This window comes from Stylophora pistillata, chromosome 2 (genome assembly GCF_964205215.1).
Source record: "Stylophora pistillata chromosome 2, jaStyPist1.2, whole genome shotgun sequence".
In the NCBI taxonomy this organism is placed as follows: Eukaryota; Metazoa; Cnidaria; class Anthozoa; order Scleractinia; family Pocilloporidae; genus Stylophora; species Stylophora pistillata.
In genome coordinates, this window is record NC_142520.1 from 57440979 (window position 1) to 57456121 (window position 15143).

Below are 15143 nucleotides of genomic sequence, written 5' to 3' on the forward strand. Positions count from 1 at the left end.
TACTTCGTTTGTATTACTCAGAGCCCCTCATAAAAAACACCATCAGGTCTTTTGTTGAAATGAAGGTGATGGAGAGCACGCGTCCCCCACAACAAGCAGGTGAAATTCCCGTCAGGATACCCCTGCCCTTCAAGAATCAGAGATCAGCGAAAAAACAACGCAAACAACTTTTAGTGACTATAGCCGGAAGATAAAGACCGATACAGATTATGTCGGCTTTACAAGCCGACACCTACATCAACGTGTGGAGGATAAACGATCGGTAATCGGCAACCATGTAAGAGAACATCGAATCGAACCATGAGAAATCGCAAAGAACTTTAGGGTCCTGAGGAAATGCTCAAACAAGTTGAATTGTTTGATTTTCGAAAGGCTTTTTTTTCGGGACCCTCCAGCCGCCGCTATTCCTATGGGGTCATTTCTGACCCCATAAGAGTATAAAGTTACCGAAAAGTTGCGTTACTTCAGTTCAACGCCAAATTTGGCACACAGGAAGTAAACAGATTTTGCCAGTTACTGGCTGAATTGTTAGGAAGATGCTTTAATTCAGCGTTCACGTCGAATTTTTTTCACCCTCAACGTGTCTAAAATCGATCGATCGACTGCCGATCCAATTCCTATGGGGTCATTTCTGACCCGATACGAGGATAAAATTTACTAAAAAATCGCGTTACTTCCGTTTGACGCTAAATTTGCCACACAGGAAGTAATAATAATAATAATAATAATAATAATAACGAATTTTTATACAGGATTGAAAACCCATCAGTGTGTAACACTGTTGTCCTTGGAGTCCTGTCAAAATAATAAATAAATAAATAAAATAAAACTTAACAAGATGTAATCATTGATCTTAAGGTCTAGAAAAGCATACAATAAAATAAAATGCTCTGAAAAGGGATACCTATAACCACGTTTAGATCGAATTTTTAACTAAAATAATCTCGCAATTTGTTCTTAAAATTCAGTCTCGAATCTAACGACCTTAGTTCAGCAGGCAGGTTGTTGAAAGTCTGTGCTCCTTGGTAATAGAAGCTCTTTTTACCAAATTCTAAACGTACTTTGGGTAATTTCACTGATATACCGTTATTCCTAGTGGCCTTAGAATGAACCAGTCTTTCGAAGTAGTCCTTAAAGGGTGTGCAAACATTATTCAGGAGACAGTCGAAAACAAACAAACAGCTTTTACGCTTGATCAAATTGTTCACGGATGGGGGATTAAAAGAACTATTGCCAAAAACAGACTAAGCCAATTACTGGCAGAATTTTAGGGAAGATGCTTTAATTCAGCGTACATGACGAATTTTTTTTCAAACCAAGTGAGTAACGTTTTACCCTCACCAAGGTCGTGGCTGGAACTGTCATGTATGAGTCATATAGTGTTACGTGTGACGTAATGCTAATACATTCGATAGAGATATGGGTAATAAAACAGCACGAGGTTCTGTCAAAAATACGTCGTTTGAATGTAGTATACAGCATAAATTTAAAGGGAACATGGATCAAACAAAGATGACAAACTTTGACGGCCACTGGGGCAGAGGAATCGAAGTTAAGGGGGTTTTAACATTTCCTTGGCAACAGACTTGTAGTTAAGTTCCACTCCCCTTAATTCATGGATAAACTTGGTGCATGTTGAAGTGTAAGCCAGTCAATCAGATTAAATAATACGAGGCTTACCTACTTTATCATTTTGTCATTTTTTGTCATTGTCTTTTTTACTGTAATGAATGAATGCTCCGCAGATTGAAGTCGGAGATTGACAATTTAAGAATTAGCTCGGGTCTGCACCTCTTAAATGTCTTAAATTTTTAATCAGCGCCGATGAAAACTAAGACAAGAAAGTAATTCTCAAGCTGCACAAGAAAATGATAATCAATATTGTTTCGACACTACTTTTTGAATCTATTAATTTAATTCAGTCTCAAGTGACTTGAATCGCTGAAAAAAAGGCAAACAAACAAACCGAAACGAAGTCTTATTCCTCAGCCTAGTTGTTTCATCGTCAAACAAGAACTCATTGTAAACAACTCTGTCGTCTGGCTTTGCTTGGTTTTTGCATGGTTCCGCCATAAATACGTTCAAAATCCATTGCAACTCTACCAAAGAGGTGCTTCCCATGAATGAGAAGAACTATTCAGTAAACAAGGGGAAAAACGACGACGATTTCTCAATTGTATTTTATAAAATTAAGGAGAAAAGTGACAGTGACACAAATCTCAGAAATAGCTTGTCTAGGTAACTGTAATATTTAATAGGTAAATCAATAGACACGAGATTTAACTGGAATAAAATAACTTTGTAAAATCGCCTATGTGGACTCATAATAACGTCTCATTTGCCGTATCTATAATTATTCTCTATTTGCGCTTACTGCATAACTTTCAAAGAAGAAAATCTCGTTCTCCTTGAAACCGAAAAGTTGTGTTGGCGATCTTGAAAGAGCCGGGTTTAAGATGTTCACGAACAAATATAACTTTGACATCTCGTTGCAACGACTACTAAGTCACTTCTGAAACACAACTGAACGGGGCGACGTTCTCGACCCAGTTTATTACAAGTACCTTTGATACGCGCACTGTTGTCAGCGGAAGTTTACTTTCTCTCGCTAAATCGCCCTACTAACTTCTCAACAAGGCATATAATAGCTTTTTACTGAACTGAGTTTTTGCCGAATTCGAGCTGACTCTAGACCGAGACAAGGCCACAGAACCTTGAAAAATATGACGTCACAAGCGGATAGCAACAGCAGCACATCGGTTCCAAGGCTCAAAGACTGCAGCAATCTTCGCTTCACCTCTAATGTTTTAGTTCTTCCGAGGCTAGATCCTCGTAGAGATCTAGAAAAGAATTGAAAGAAAAAGCTTGGAAAAAAATTACACTCGATTTACACTGAAAGCTGGACGACTATCGATTTTCACTACAGTATCAGGCCAGAAGCCTTCGATATCCACGCTGGTTTAGCTTTTGCCTCCAATGAAGAGAAAAGTAGGACCGATAAAGCCTTGGAGTTTTGAAATAGTCACTCCTTGGCTGGCAAGACGAATTCAATTCTCGAGGGCTAAACAAAAATTTATAATAGAGTAAGATCGTTGTTGAGCAAAACACATCAAGCTAAGTAATGAGAAGTTCGAATTCAATTGAAGCGAAGCGCCATTTATTGGACGTGTAATGACGAAGAAGCAAAGGTTAGGTAGAACAAAGAAAAGCTGACCTGCAGATGTGCCAGCAGTGCAGGTATTTATAGGGTTACTGAAGTACCTGTTTCAATTCCTACAAAATGTGGCAGCAAAATGTGGCAGCCACTACACTGCCTGACACATGAGAATGGCGAGTCGATCTGGATGCAATAGCGGAAAGAGGCTTTCGAAACGATCAAAATGAAGACGCTGTTTCCAAAAAACGGTACTTCAGCTAGAGTGACCCAACAGAAGGCAAGGAAACATGTCGAAGGACGGGGTTGGCTTTTTGCAGATGCAGCATGGTCAACAAATGAAGTTTGCAAACAGCGCACTCACGTTGGCAGAGAGGCAGCAATCTCAGATCGAAAAGGAATTTTGCTCTCACTCTTTGACATGGAGCATAACCGCCAATATGTGTTCGGATGAAAAGTCATCTAGTAAATTGACCAAAAACCCCTGGTCTCTATTTTGCAGGGTCTCTCACTATCAGCAACGAAGACATTAAAGCACCTCTCGTCACGATCGACTGCAGCAGTACGACCCCGAGATAAGCTACAAGCCTGGGAAAGGTATGCTGCTAGCCGCCACTCTGCCAAGAGCTTGCCACCTCTTTCTTCCCGTTCCACACCACCAACCCAAGGAAACCCATAGGGAGAGACGACCTGTGACCAAACCCTACAGAGCTTCAAGGAAACGATTTTGGAATACTTGACAGATTCTAAAAATGATCTCCCAAAGGCCGCTCATCCGAGCAATTCCAAACGAGCCACAAGCACCTCCATAAGCAGGGGCTCAAAAAATTCCGAAACAGCTAGGAAAAGCCAAGTGCGAATACCAAGTAAGGCCCAGGATCTGTCTGTAACAACTCACTGACCCCAAGAGATGAATGCCGGAACCACGAGATCTAGCCGGTTGTCAAAGCCACCAAGTTCCTAGTAGAACTATGCGTAAGTATAATCGAATGGCTGAGTGCAGACCATCCGAAGTTTAAAAAAAGAGACACTGAACTTATAGGCCCGACAACGAAATGAGGATCCCATGGTATTACAACACGAGGTCATGGAAGTGCTCTCTATTGCCGGGCCATTGCCATACCAACAGCACACTGCAATTCTCCATGCCCCTTTTACCAGCTGAGACGGGAGACGTTTTCGTCCCTAGTTTCCCGAGTTGAAAGCTAAAATGCAAGTGCGTATCTCCCTTTAAGCCAGTTAGCCTGAGCCTACAAAATTTCCTCGGAATATTAAGTTTTTCTTTCACTACACTTACGAGGTATGGAACAGGCTTACAAGCCAAAACTGACTTGTTACGTATCTGAAATGAAATAACGAATGTGCCTCAACTAATGACAGATCGATGCTGACCAGTAAAATATAATTCCAGGTTCAAAAGCACTAGAACTATATTCTAATGTTCCAACTGAAATTATGCTTGGAATAGGGGGAAACCTGTACTATTTTTTGTCAATGGTAAATCTTTTAAGTGGCCCACAGCTAGTCATGAGAGTTTTTGTTTTGAAATGAGAAAGATTTTATCACCAATCCCTGGATTTCAAATGATTTTAAAACGTTTTAGGGCTTACCGCTGAATACTTAACATGTATACTTACAATCATGACGTCAGTGCACACATCTGAAAACTTTCCAGGATATTTTTTTTAATATTTTGTAGAGAGGTTGAGGGTCATATATACCGAGCTTGACTCATTAACGGTTATATCTCTGATAAAGTAGACTTTGGGATACGTGCAGCTTGAAACCTACGAAGTGACTACACTTAAATGAAAAATAACATGCGATGCGTCCATTTTCTAAGGTTTGTTTTCAGAAAGTTTTTTTTCATTTGTAAGGGTTAGCAAGAAATTTCCAAAATTAGAAAGTTGTTCCAAATTGAGCTTGAGGGAATTCGGTGCAGATGTTTTGTGGCAGCGCCGATAGCAGATATTCTTAATTTATCTTATCGCGAAGGTCGTCTCCCTCATTCATGGAAAGAAGCGGATCTCGTGCCGGTGCCCAAGCAAAGACCTGTGCAGGACATAAACAAACACCTTCGACCCATCTCTCTGACTCCAAGCTTGTCAAATATGGCGGAGGAGTACGTTGTCGACACTGATGTTAAGCCCGCTGTCCTCTCAAAGATCGACCCACAGCAATTTGGAACGGTGCCTAAATCCAGCGCCACGCATGCATTAATTAGTATGTTTCACTCTTGCGCGAAGTCAACGGATGGAAATGGATCGACTACGAGAGTTGTACTCTTTGACTTCCGGAAGGCATTTGATCTGATTGACCATTATGTCCTGGCGCAGAAGCTTTCCTCCTACGATATTCCAAGGTCGATTTTGTGCTGGATCATGGACTTTTTAACGAACCGTAAGCTAAGGATAAAACTGAGTGAAAATCAAGCCGTTTTCCAGTCCAAAACAATAATTGATATTAAAAAGGACATATAATGGATTTATAAAATGATTTAAAGAACCTTCAAGCGTTCCCTCAGCTTAAGACTGCCTTGCACTTCACGTTTCTTTATACGTCAGTATCTCAATCAAACGCGAACACGATTTATAAATTTCCACGTATTAGTAATACTTTGTTTTAAAACTTATAGGTTTTTATACGGCAACAAGATTAGGACATTACGAGGCGATGTATTTTCCCAATTAGTCAAACTGCAGTGGCTGTAAGTGAAAAGTGGTCTGTACAAATGATTTAAACAAACTTTTGCAACACCTATATCCAGCACTTCCCACCCGCTATCCCTCTCACCTCCCTCTTTTCCTTACCCAAGTGATATTCCCCAATTTTCGAGCCTCACATCCACTAAGACTAGTCTTCGTTTGAATTTCATTCATGAAAAGAGTGAGTTTTATGGATGTTACAGAAGGCAAATATCATTTGTTTGTTTATAAAGTCGTGCCAGAGAACACCGAACAGAAAACATTCCAAGCAGGAACTGATTGACACTAGAAAACTTAATTACTTACTTAGAACAACTCTTAAATCCAGCGTAAAATCCTTTTCTGCTTACTTTCTGTAGGTAATTATAGTTTAAGATTAAGACCGTAAGTATCAGTCCGGCCCCGGCCGGACCGATACTCATGGTCTTAAAATAAGCGAGGAAAATTTGCTACCTTTCTATAATCAAGAAATTGATAGATATTCTGGTCTTCTCGGATAACGACGAACAAATCGTAAGTCCCGTCTCCTATAAGGTTAGGGGTAGCATAATTTCCCATGCAAGAGATTACTGTGTTGTGGATGTCCTCCCCTGGGGTGGGATGGGTGGGAATTGGTCCTGAAAAGCCCCCATGGGAGTGGTCAACTAACGTATACATGTATGTATGTATGTATGTATGTATGTATCATGTTTCCATTCTTTTCATTTACTTAATCTCAGCCAAATTTTCTTCAAGCTTTATTCCTGGCGAGGTAAACAGGGTCGGGGTTGGTTTTAAGCTGTGGTATTTGATTTATTGGTCAAGCTACAGCCGCTCTGAGTGCAAAACTTCACTTTCGTGACAGCATTTTACAACTCTTCAATATACACACGGTCTTGACAGTACGGACCTCAGTTGACAGTACGGACCTCGCTGCGCTCCGTCCGTACAAAAATGACCGAGGGCCGATATTCTTCCAGTACGGTCCCGAGCAAGCTTGGTCAATAAGAGATTTATTATACGACTGGAGTTCAAAAGGACACAAGTGCGGTATCATTCGGGACCATTCGGGAGCATTCGGGACCATTCGGGACAGCGCCCGGTCCAATAGTGAGAGAATATTGACCGGAAATATAGCATTTTGATTGGTTGATTTTAGTTATTGGCCCTCTGACTGCCCGAGTCGTGTAATAAATACTGTTACTGATTCCTAATGTTTTACGATTATATTATCTTTAACTACTATTTAACTAATGCCGTAATACTTCTTATCTAAAAACAAATATTTTGTATCTATATTCCTTGTACTCATATTATTGTTTGGGTCACTTACTCGGTTAGTTCCACGAACTATTTAGGTGTCCCAAACTTTGCACCATGTACCTAAAATTGAAAGTTTCTTTTCCTTCACAATCTCTTGATTTTTTATATCTAAAACACTTATTTGTATTCATTATTATTCTGTGTGATTTTAAATAAAAATTGACTTGACTTGTTAAGACTAGGATAAACACATCTGTTGACAAGAGTTAGTTTATATCACAAGCAACCTCAAGTGGAAAATAAATATACACTGAAAAATGACTGTTAGCGCGAATCAAACTTGCATAGTGGCAGTAAAGAACTGAAGTGGGTAACTTCCCTTCTTTAAATCGTAGTTCAAGTTATATAGAATGTTGTAAAGGTTACGTTTATCCTGACTCTCCATTGAGATGTGCTCAATGTCTCATTATCTACTGAATATGAGTGAATATGTCTTTGTGATGAATGAGTATCTTAGACCACAATACGATTAACACAGGGTCAGGATCGTCTCAAAATTATTATAGCAGATTGATCAAATGTCGATCATATCAGAATTATGACAAATGCATTTGTTTGACCTGGACATAACACGAATAAACTGTAAATTGTTCGCTACAGCAAAAATACACAAGAGTTAACATTTTTAACTGACTTTAAGGAAATATCTTCTCGTAGGAGTTTGAGTAACAACCAGATAAAGGAGCTACCACCTGGAGTATTCTATAACAACTCCGAGTTGGTCGGACTGTAAGTAATTGATATTGATTTCATTCCTTTGTTGATGGTGCTAAGAGTTTTATCTATTTATTTACTAGATATGATGAAGAAGGTCCTGAAGCTTAGTGGGTGTGGTCAGCTATAAAGAAAGAGAAAGGGGGCGGGTCGGGTCGGGTCGTAGATAGACAGTATTGAACAAAAGATAATAGAAGACCTTAGTTGGCATCCTCTCGAGTAAATAAGTAATCATCTTCTTAGATATGTCGGGGTTCTTCCTTTTGTTAACCTCATTCTCTATTGCCTTGAGAACTTTTCTTTAGTTGTATAAGTGTGGCTGGTCTGAACAGAGAGGTAGAAAGAAGCGAAGACTTACTTTTTACAAGATAGGACGAAATAAGTAGGGTAACTGTGTGGGAAAAAATCCAAAGGGAAAGGCGCGAACGGGACACCATGTTAGTCGTCCACCCAGGAGAATTGAGGGTTTAAAATTGACAAATATACCGATATAAAGAAGTAAAGAAATAAAATTAAAGATAGTGACATAGACGATCCCATGAGATAGACCACGAACAAACCTAGTACACAACAAAAATTGATATTAAAAAGGACATATAATGAATTTATAAAATGATTTAAAGAACCTTCAAGCGTTCCCTCAGCTTAAGACGGCCTTGCACTTCACGTTTCTTTGTACGTCAGTATCTCAATCAAACGCGAACACGATTTATAAATTTCCACGTATTAATAATACTTTGTTTGAAAACTTATAGGTTTTTATACGGCAACAAGATTAAGGAATTACGAAGCGATGTATTTTCCCAATTAGTCAAGCTGCAGTGGCTGTAAGTGAAAAGTGGTCTATACAAATGATTTAAACAAACTTCTGCAACACCTATACCCAGCACTTCCCAACCCCTATCCCTCTCACCTCCCTCTTTTCCTTACCCAAGTGATATTCCCCAATTTTCGAGCCTCATATCCACTAAGATTAGTCTTCGTTTGAATTTCATTCATGAAAAGAGAGAGTTTTATGGATGTTACAGAAGGCAAATATGATTTGTTTGTTTATAAAGTCGTACCAGAGAACACCTAACAAAAAACATTCCAAGCAGGAACTGATTGACACTAGAAAACTTAATTACTTACTTAGAACAACTCTTAAATCCAGCGTAAAATCCTTTTCTGCTTAGTTTCTTAGTTTCTGTAAGTAATTATAGTTTAAGATTAAGACCATAAGTATCGGTCCGGCCCCGGCCGGACCGATACTCATGGTCTTAAAATAAGCGAGGAAAATTTGCTACCTTTCTATAATCAAGAAATTGATAGATATTCTAGTCTTCTCGGATAACGACGAACAAATCGTAGGTCCCGTCTCCTGCAAGGTTAGGGGTAGGATAATTTCCCACACAAGAGATTACTGTGTTGTGGATGTCCTCCCCTGGGGTGGGATGGGTAGGAATTGGCCCTGAAAAGCCCCCATGGGAGTTGTGAACTAACGTATGCATGTATGTATGTAAAGTGTGACTTGATTTTCGTAGAACAGTGCTCAATACATAGAAGTAGAGTGAAGTATATATTGTGGGAGGAAAAACACAAGTAAACTTGAACTTTTAGTTTACTTGTCTTTTTCCTCCCACAATATATACATGTATGTATGTATGTATGTATCATGTCTCCATTCTTTTCATTTACTTAATCTCAGCTAAATTTTCTTCAAGCTTCATTCATGGCGAGGAAAACAGGGTCGGGGTTGGTTTTTAAGCTGTGGTATTTGATTTATTGGTCAAGCTACAGCCGCTCTGAGTGCAAAACTTCGCTTTCGTGACAGCATTTTACAACTCTTCAATATACACACGGTGCACTGACAGTGGCATGGTTTTTTATAGTACATGCCAGACAAAGATAAGCATAAAGGCTGATAGTTTCGAAAGAAACTGTTTGGGGCTGCGTCGATGGGGGTAACGAAATAATTTGGATATATCAACAAAGTTGAAATGGCAAATTGGCCACCGTAACGATTACAAAAGCTGACGTTTCCAGCGTTAGCCCTTCGTCGGAGCGAAGGACGAAGGGCTAACGCTCGAAACGTCAGCTTTTGTAATCGTTACGGTGGCCAACTTACCATTTCAACTTTGTTGATATATCCAAAAGATAAGCATAGCTATTGACAAGAGTTAGTTTATATCATCACGTGATCTGAGGAGACTCGCAGCAACCTCAAGTCGAAAATGAAGTTTATGCTGAAAACTGACTGTTGGCGTGAATCAAACTTGCGTTAGTAGCATTAAAGGACTGAAGAGGGTAACTTCCCCTCTTTATATATTAGTTTAAGCTATAGAGATTATTGTGAAGGTTGCCTCTATCCTGACCCACGATCGAGATGTGCTCAAAGTTTCGTTGTTTACCGATTATGAGCGGATATGTTGTCATGTTTAATGAGTGTCATCGTCCACAGAGCGAGTAACATAGAGTTAGGTTTACTTGTAAATTAGCATTGTGGAATGACATTTGAAGCTAATAACGAAAGCGTTTGTTTGACCTAGACGTGATACGAATAAAATGTAAATCCGATAGAAAAAAAGATTCGCTACAACAATAATACACAATAGTTAACACTTTAACTGAAATTGAGGAAGTATCTTCTTTAGACATTTGGAAAACAATCAGATAAAGGAGCTACCACCTGAAGTCTTCAATTACAACTCCGAGTTGGTCGGACTGTAAGTAACTGATATTCATTCCTTTGTTGATATTGCTAGGAGTTTTATCGAATTATTTACTAAATATGATTAAGTAGATCCTTAAGCTTAGGGGGTGTAGTCAGCCAAAAAGAAAGTGAAAGAGGTAGGATGGTTCTAGATGGACAGTATTGAACAGAAGAGAATAACATACCTTAGTTTATTAAAGCATCTTCTCAATTAAATAAATAATCATCTTCTTAGATATGTTGGGGGTCTTCCTTTTGTTAACCCCACTCTCTCTTACCTTGATAACTTTGCTTTGGTTGTATAAACGTGGCTGGTATGAAAGGAGAGGTAGAGAGAAGCTAAGACGTACTATTTACAATATAGGAAGAAATAAGTAGAATAACTGTAGGGGAAAAATACAAAGGGAAGGGCGCGAACGGGACATCATGTGAGGCGCCCACCCAAGGAAATTGAGGTTTTAAAACTTACAAATATACGAATATAAAGAAGCAAAGAAATGAATTCAAGATGGTGACATACACATCCCATGAGATGGACCACGAACAAACCTAGTCCAAAACAAAAACTGATATTAAAAAGAACTTAGACTTATCTTATAAAATGATTTTAGGAAGCCTCAAGCGTTCCCTCAGCTTAAGATGGGCCTCGCACTTCGCGTTTCTTTGTACGCGAGTATCTCAATCAAAAGCGAACAGGATTTATGAATTTCCACGTATTAGTGATATTAAGTTTTAAAACTTACAGGTTTTTATGCGGCAAGAATTTACATGGCGATGTATTTTCCCAATTATTCAAGCTGCTGTGGCTGTAAGTAAAAAGTCGTCTGTACAAATGATTTAAATAAACTTTTACAACATTCACTCCCAGCGCATTCCCCCTCCCTCTTTCTCTTACCCAAGTGACACTCTGCCATTTCCGAACCTTATATCCACTAAGATTAGTCTTTGTTTGAATTTCATTAAAGAAAACAGAGAGTTTCATGGATGTTACAGAAGGCAAATATGATTCCTCTGTTCATAAAGTCGAACCAGTGAACACTGAAAAGGAAACATCCCACACAGCAACTGATTGACACTTGAAAACTGGTTTACTTACTTAGAACAAACCTTAAATCCAGTGTAAAATAATTTTCCGCTTAGTTACTTACAGAACAATCACACTGAAGAACTACTGTCTGAAGTCTTGAAGAACAACGTAGAGTTGACTCGAATGTAAGTAATCAATTGGAGCCTTTAAGATTACATCGATTTTGTAAACATTCTCGCCATCTATTAAATTTCAAGAAACTTTACTTTAACCTTAGTTTATCGGTAGTAACAGATGGTGGGTGGTTGTTTTAAAGAAAAGTGGTAAAGCTACCGCTGCCGTAAGTGCCGAGAAATTCACTTTCATGACCGCATTGTAAAAACATACGCATAGTGCTCTCACAAAGACATAGTTAAATATATGAACTTCATATATTTCATTATACCTCATTTATCACTTTCACGGGTTTATTACGAATCAACTTAACGGCCTGCTCCCAGTTGGTTTGTTAGCTCAATCGGTAGAGCGCTGCACTAGTATCGCAGAGGTCAGTGGTTCGAATCCCGTACAGGCCTGATTTTTTTCAGATCTGATTTTCGCTATTGCTTAAATAGCGCTATCTACTGCGAGGATCGTGCATCATATGTATCTAATACCGCAGTACAAAATATATGAACTTCATATATTTCATTGTACCTCATTTATCACTTTCACGGGTTTATTACGAATCAACTTAACGGCCTGCTCCCAGTTGGCTTGTTAGCTCAATTGGTAGAGCGCTGCACTAGTATCGCAGAGGTCAGTGGTTCGAATCCCGTACAGGCCTGATTTTTTTCAGATCTGATTTTCGCTATTGCTTAAATAGCGCTATCTACTGCGAGGATCGTGCATCATATGTATCTAATACCGCAGTACAAAAAAAATAAATATATGAACTTCATATATTTCATTGTACCTCAAAACTTAAAAGACAACAATGAACATTAACAAGTGCCAGTTTTTGTTTTTGTTTTTTGTTCTTAGCAGGGGGACTTGTAAGTGGGGGTTGGGCTTCAATTTTGTCTACTTTTAAGGGATAGGGTGAGGTAAAATACCTAGTAGGAGGCAACCTTGTCCTATTGTAGATTAACCTGCCTTTGGCAAATTGTTGAATAAATAAATAAGTAATAAATAAATAAATAATAAATAAATATATCAACACATACTTCTGTGAGACTGAAAGGAATATCGAGTCCAGAAGAAACGGATGGTGTGGCTGTGTATGACTTTTGATTGTATCTGTACCACAGTCAAAAGCGAACAGGAGTTAAACATTTCCACGCTTTGGTGATACAAAGTTTTCAAAACCTACAGGCAGTTAAACGACAACATGATGAAGATATTTCCAAGCGATGTATTTTCCCAATTAGTCAAGCTGCGGTGGCTGTAAGTGGAAGCTCGTCGATTTATATAAACTATTGCAAGTGTCACAACACTCAGTCCTAGTCCTTCCCCAAGCCTCACCCCTTTTTTCACCTCTCAGAACCCTTTGATATCTGCGTGGCACAGAAAGTTATGACCACACTACAAAACTTTATGACGTCAAATAACAAATCTAGATGGAAAGTACAAAAGTAGCAACGAGCAAAACTGGTTTATCACATCACATGTCTTAAGTCAGGAATACTGATAGCAACTACAACAGACGACTGAATGAACATAAATGAGGGACAAGAAGCAAAACAGTAAAGGTTATAAGAAAAATAACATTGCTAGACGAATTCCCCTTGCAAGGAAGTATTGACTGAGACTCCGTTAGATGTTTAACCTACAGCACATGCTATTTTCAAAACGTACTGACTGTAGAAAACTGGTTTAATTACTCAAAACAAACCCTAGATCTAGGGTAAACTACTTTTCACAAGCTCGTATATGACAATCAAATTGAAGAACTAACAGCTGGAGTCTTCAATCACAACGTAGATTTCACTCATCTGTTAGAAATAAAAGTTTAAGATTACAAAGATCATGTTTTCATTCCTTTCATTAACTTTGTGTCAGCTAAATTTTCTTTAGGCTTAATTCATGGCGAGGAAAACAGGGTCGCGGATGATGTTTAAACTAACTGTCGTATTTGATTTATGAGTGAAGCTACAGCCGCTCTAATTACAAAACTTCACTTTCGTATCAGACAGCATTAATTGTACAACTCTTAAATATAGGCACGGTGCTCTAATAGTGGCATTGTTTACTGTTAAGACACGGAGAAATATAGCTACAGACAAGCGTTAATTTATTCCATCACGTGCTCCGAGGAGACTCGTACCAACTTCAAGTGGAAAATAAGTGTACGTTGAAAACCGATCGTTGGCGTGAATAAAATTTGCATAAAGGCAGTATTAAAGAACTGAAGAGGCTAACTTTCCCTCTTTAAATCGTACTTCAAGTTACTATGTTGTAAAGGTTACATTTATCCTGATTCGCCATCGAGATGTGCTCAAAGTCTCATTACTTGCTGTATATGAGCGAATATGTCTTTATGTTACATGATTGTCGTCGACCACAAGGCGAGTAACATGGGGTCAGGTTCGTTTAATCACAGGCATCCCAAGCTCAGGTCTCGAGCAAAAAGGAAGGATTATTTCATGAAAGCGTCCCGCGTTGTGTGACGCGGTGTTAAGTTACGCGAGCAACCGTTCAGAATTTGAATGCGTCATAAGGAATAGTATGGGGGAAAAAAATATGGTTCATTTAAAACACTAAATGTACCGAAATATGAGTATTTTCCAGGTTAGATCAATAAAACTTACTCATTCCTTGTGTTTTCGTCGTGTTTTTTGGCGATTTCTGCTGTTTTGGGTTTGCTTTGCAATGATGGCAAAACAAGCCCAAAACAGCAGAAATCGCCAAAAAATACGACGGAAATACAAGGAATGATTAAGTCTTACTAACCTAAAGTGTAAAATATTCATATTTCGGAATATTTAGTGTTTAAAATGGACCATATTTTTTCCCCCATACTATTCCTTATAACGCATTCAAATTCTCAACGGTTGCTCGCGTTACTTAACACCGCGTCACTCAACGTGGGACGGTTTCACAAAAAAATCCTTCGCTTTTGCTCGAGACGTGAGCTTGGGACGCCTGTGGTGGTATAATTTGTAAAGTAGCATTGTGGAATGATCACATATCGATCATATCAGAATTACAGCAAAAGTGTTTGTTTCCCCCCGGACATCAGTAACACTAATAAACTGTTAATTCGACAGAAAAAAGGTTCGCTACAGCAAAAATACACTAGAGTTAACAGTTTTAACTGAAATCGAGGAAAAATCTTCTTGCAGGGATTTGAGTAACAACCAGATAAAGGAGCTACCACCTGGAGTATTCAATAACAACTCCGAGTTGATAGGACTGTAAGTAACTGATATTCATTCCTTTGTTGATATTGCTAAGAGTTTTATCTTATTATTTACTAAATATGATGAGTAGGTCCTTAAGCTTATTTTGTAAATAATTTGTAAAGTAGCATTGTGGAATGATCATATATCGATCATATCAGAATGACAT

General features: G+C 38.7%; 1 protein-coding gene across 1 annotated transcript in view; it reads left to right on the plus strand.

The window, feature by feature from the left end:
- The window catches only part of LOC148740604 (uncharacterized), a 43827-nt gene that overhangs the window by 15403 nt on the left and 13281 nt on the right, over window positions 1-15143 (plus strand). Inside the window, exons 7-13 of the mRNA XM_088749706.1 lie at window positions 7762-7890; window positions 8631-8702; window positions 10509-10580; window positions 11313-11375; window positions 11708-11779; window positions 12948-13019; window positions 14918-14989. Of these exons, the coding sequence (XP_088605832.1) occupies window positions 7762-7890; window positions 8631-8702; window positions 10509-10580; window positions 11313-11375; window positions 11708-11779; window positions 12948-13019; window positions 14918-14989 (552 nt within the window). The remainder of the gene's footprint in view (window positions 1-7761; window positions 7891-8630; window positions 8703-10508; window positions 10581-11312; window positions 11376-11707; window positions 11780-12947; window positions 13020-14917; window positions 14990-15143) is intronic.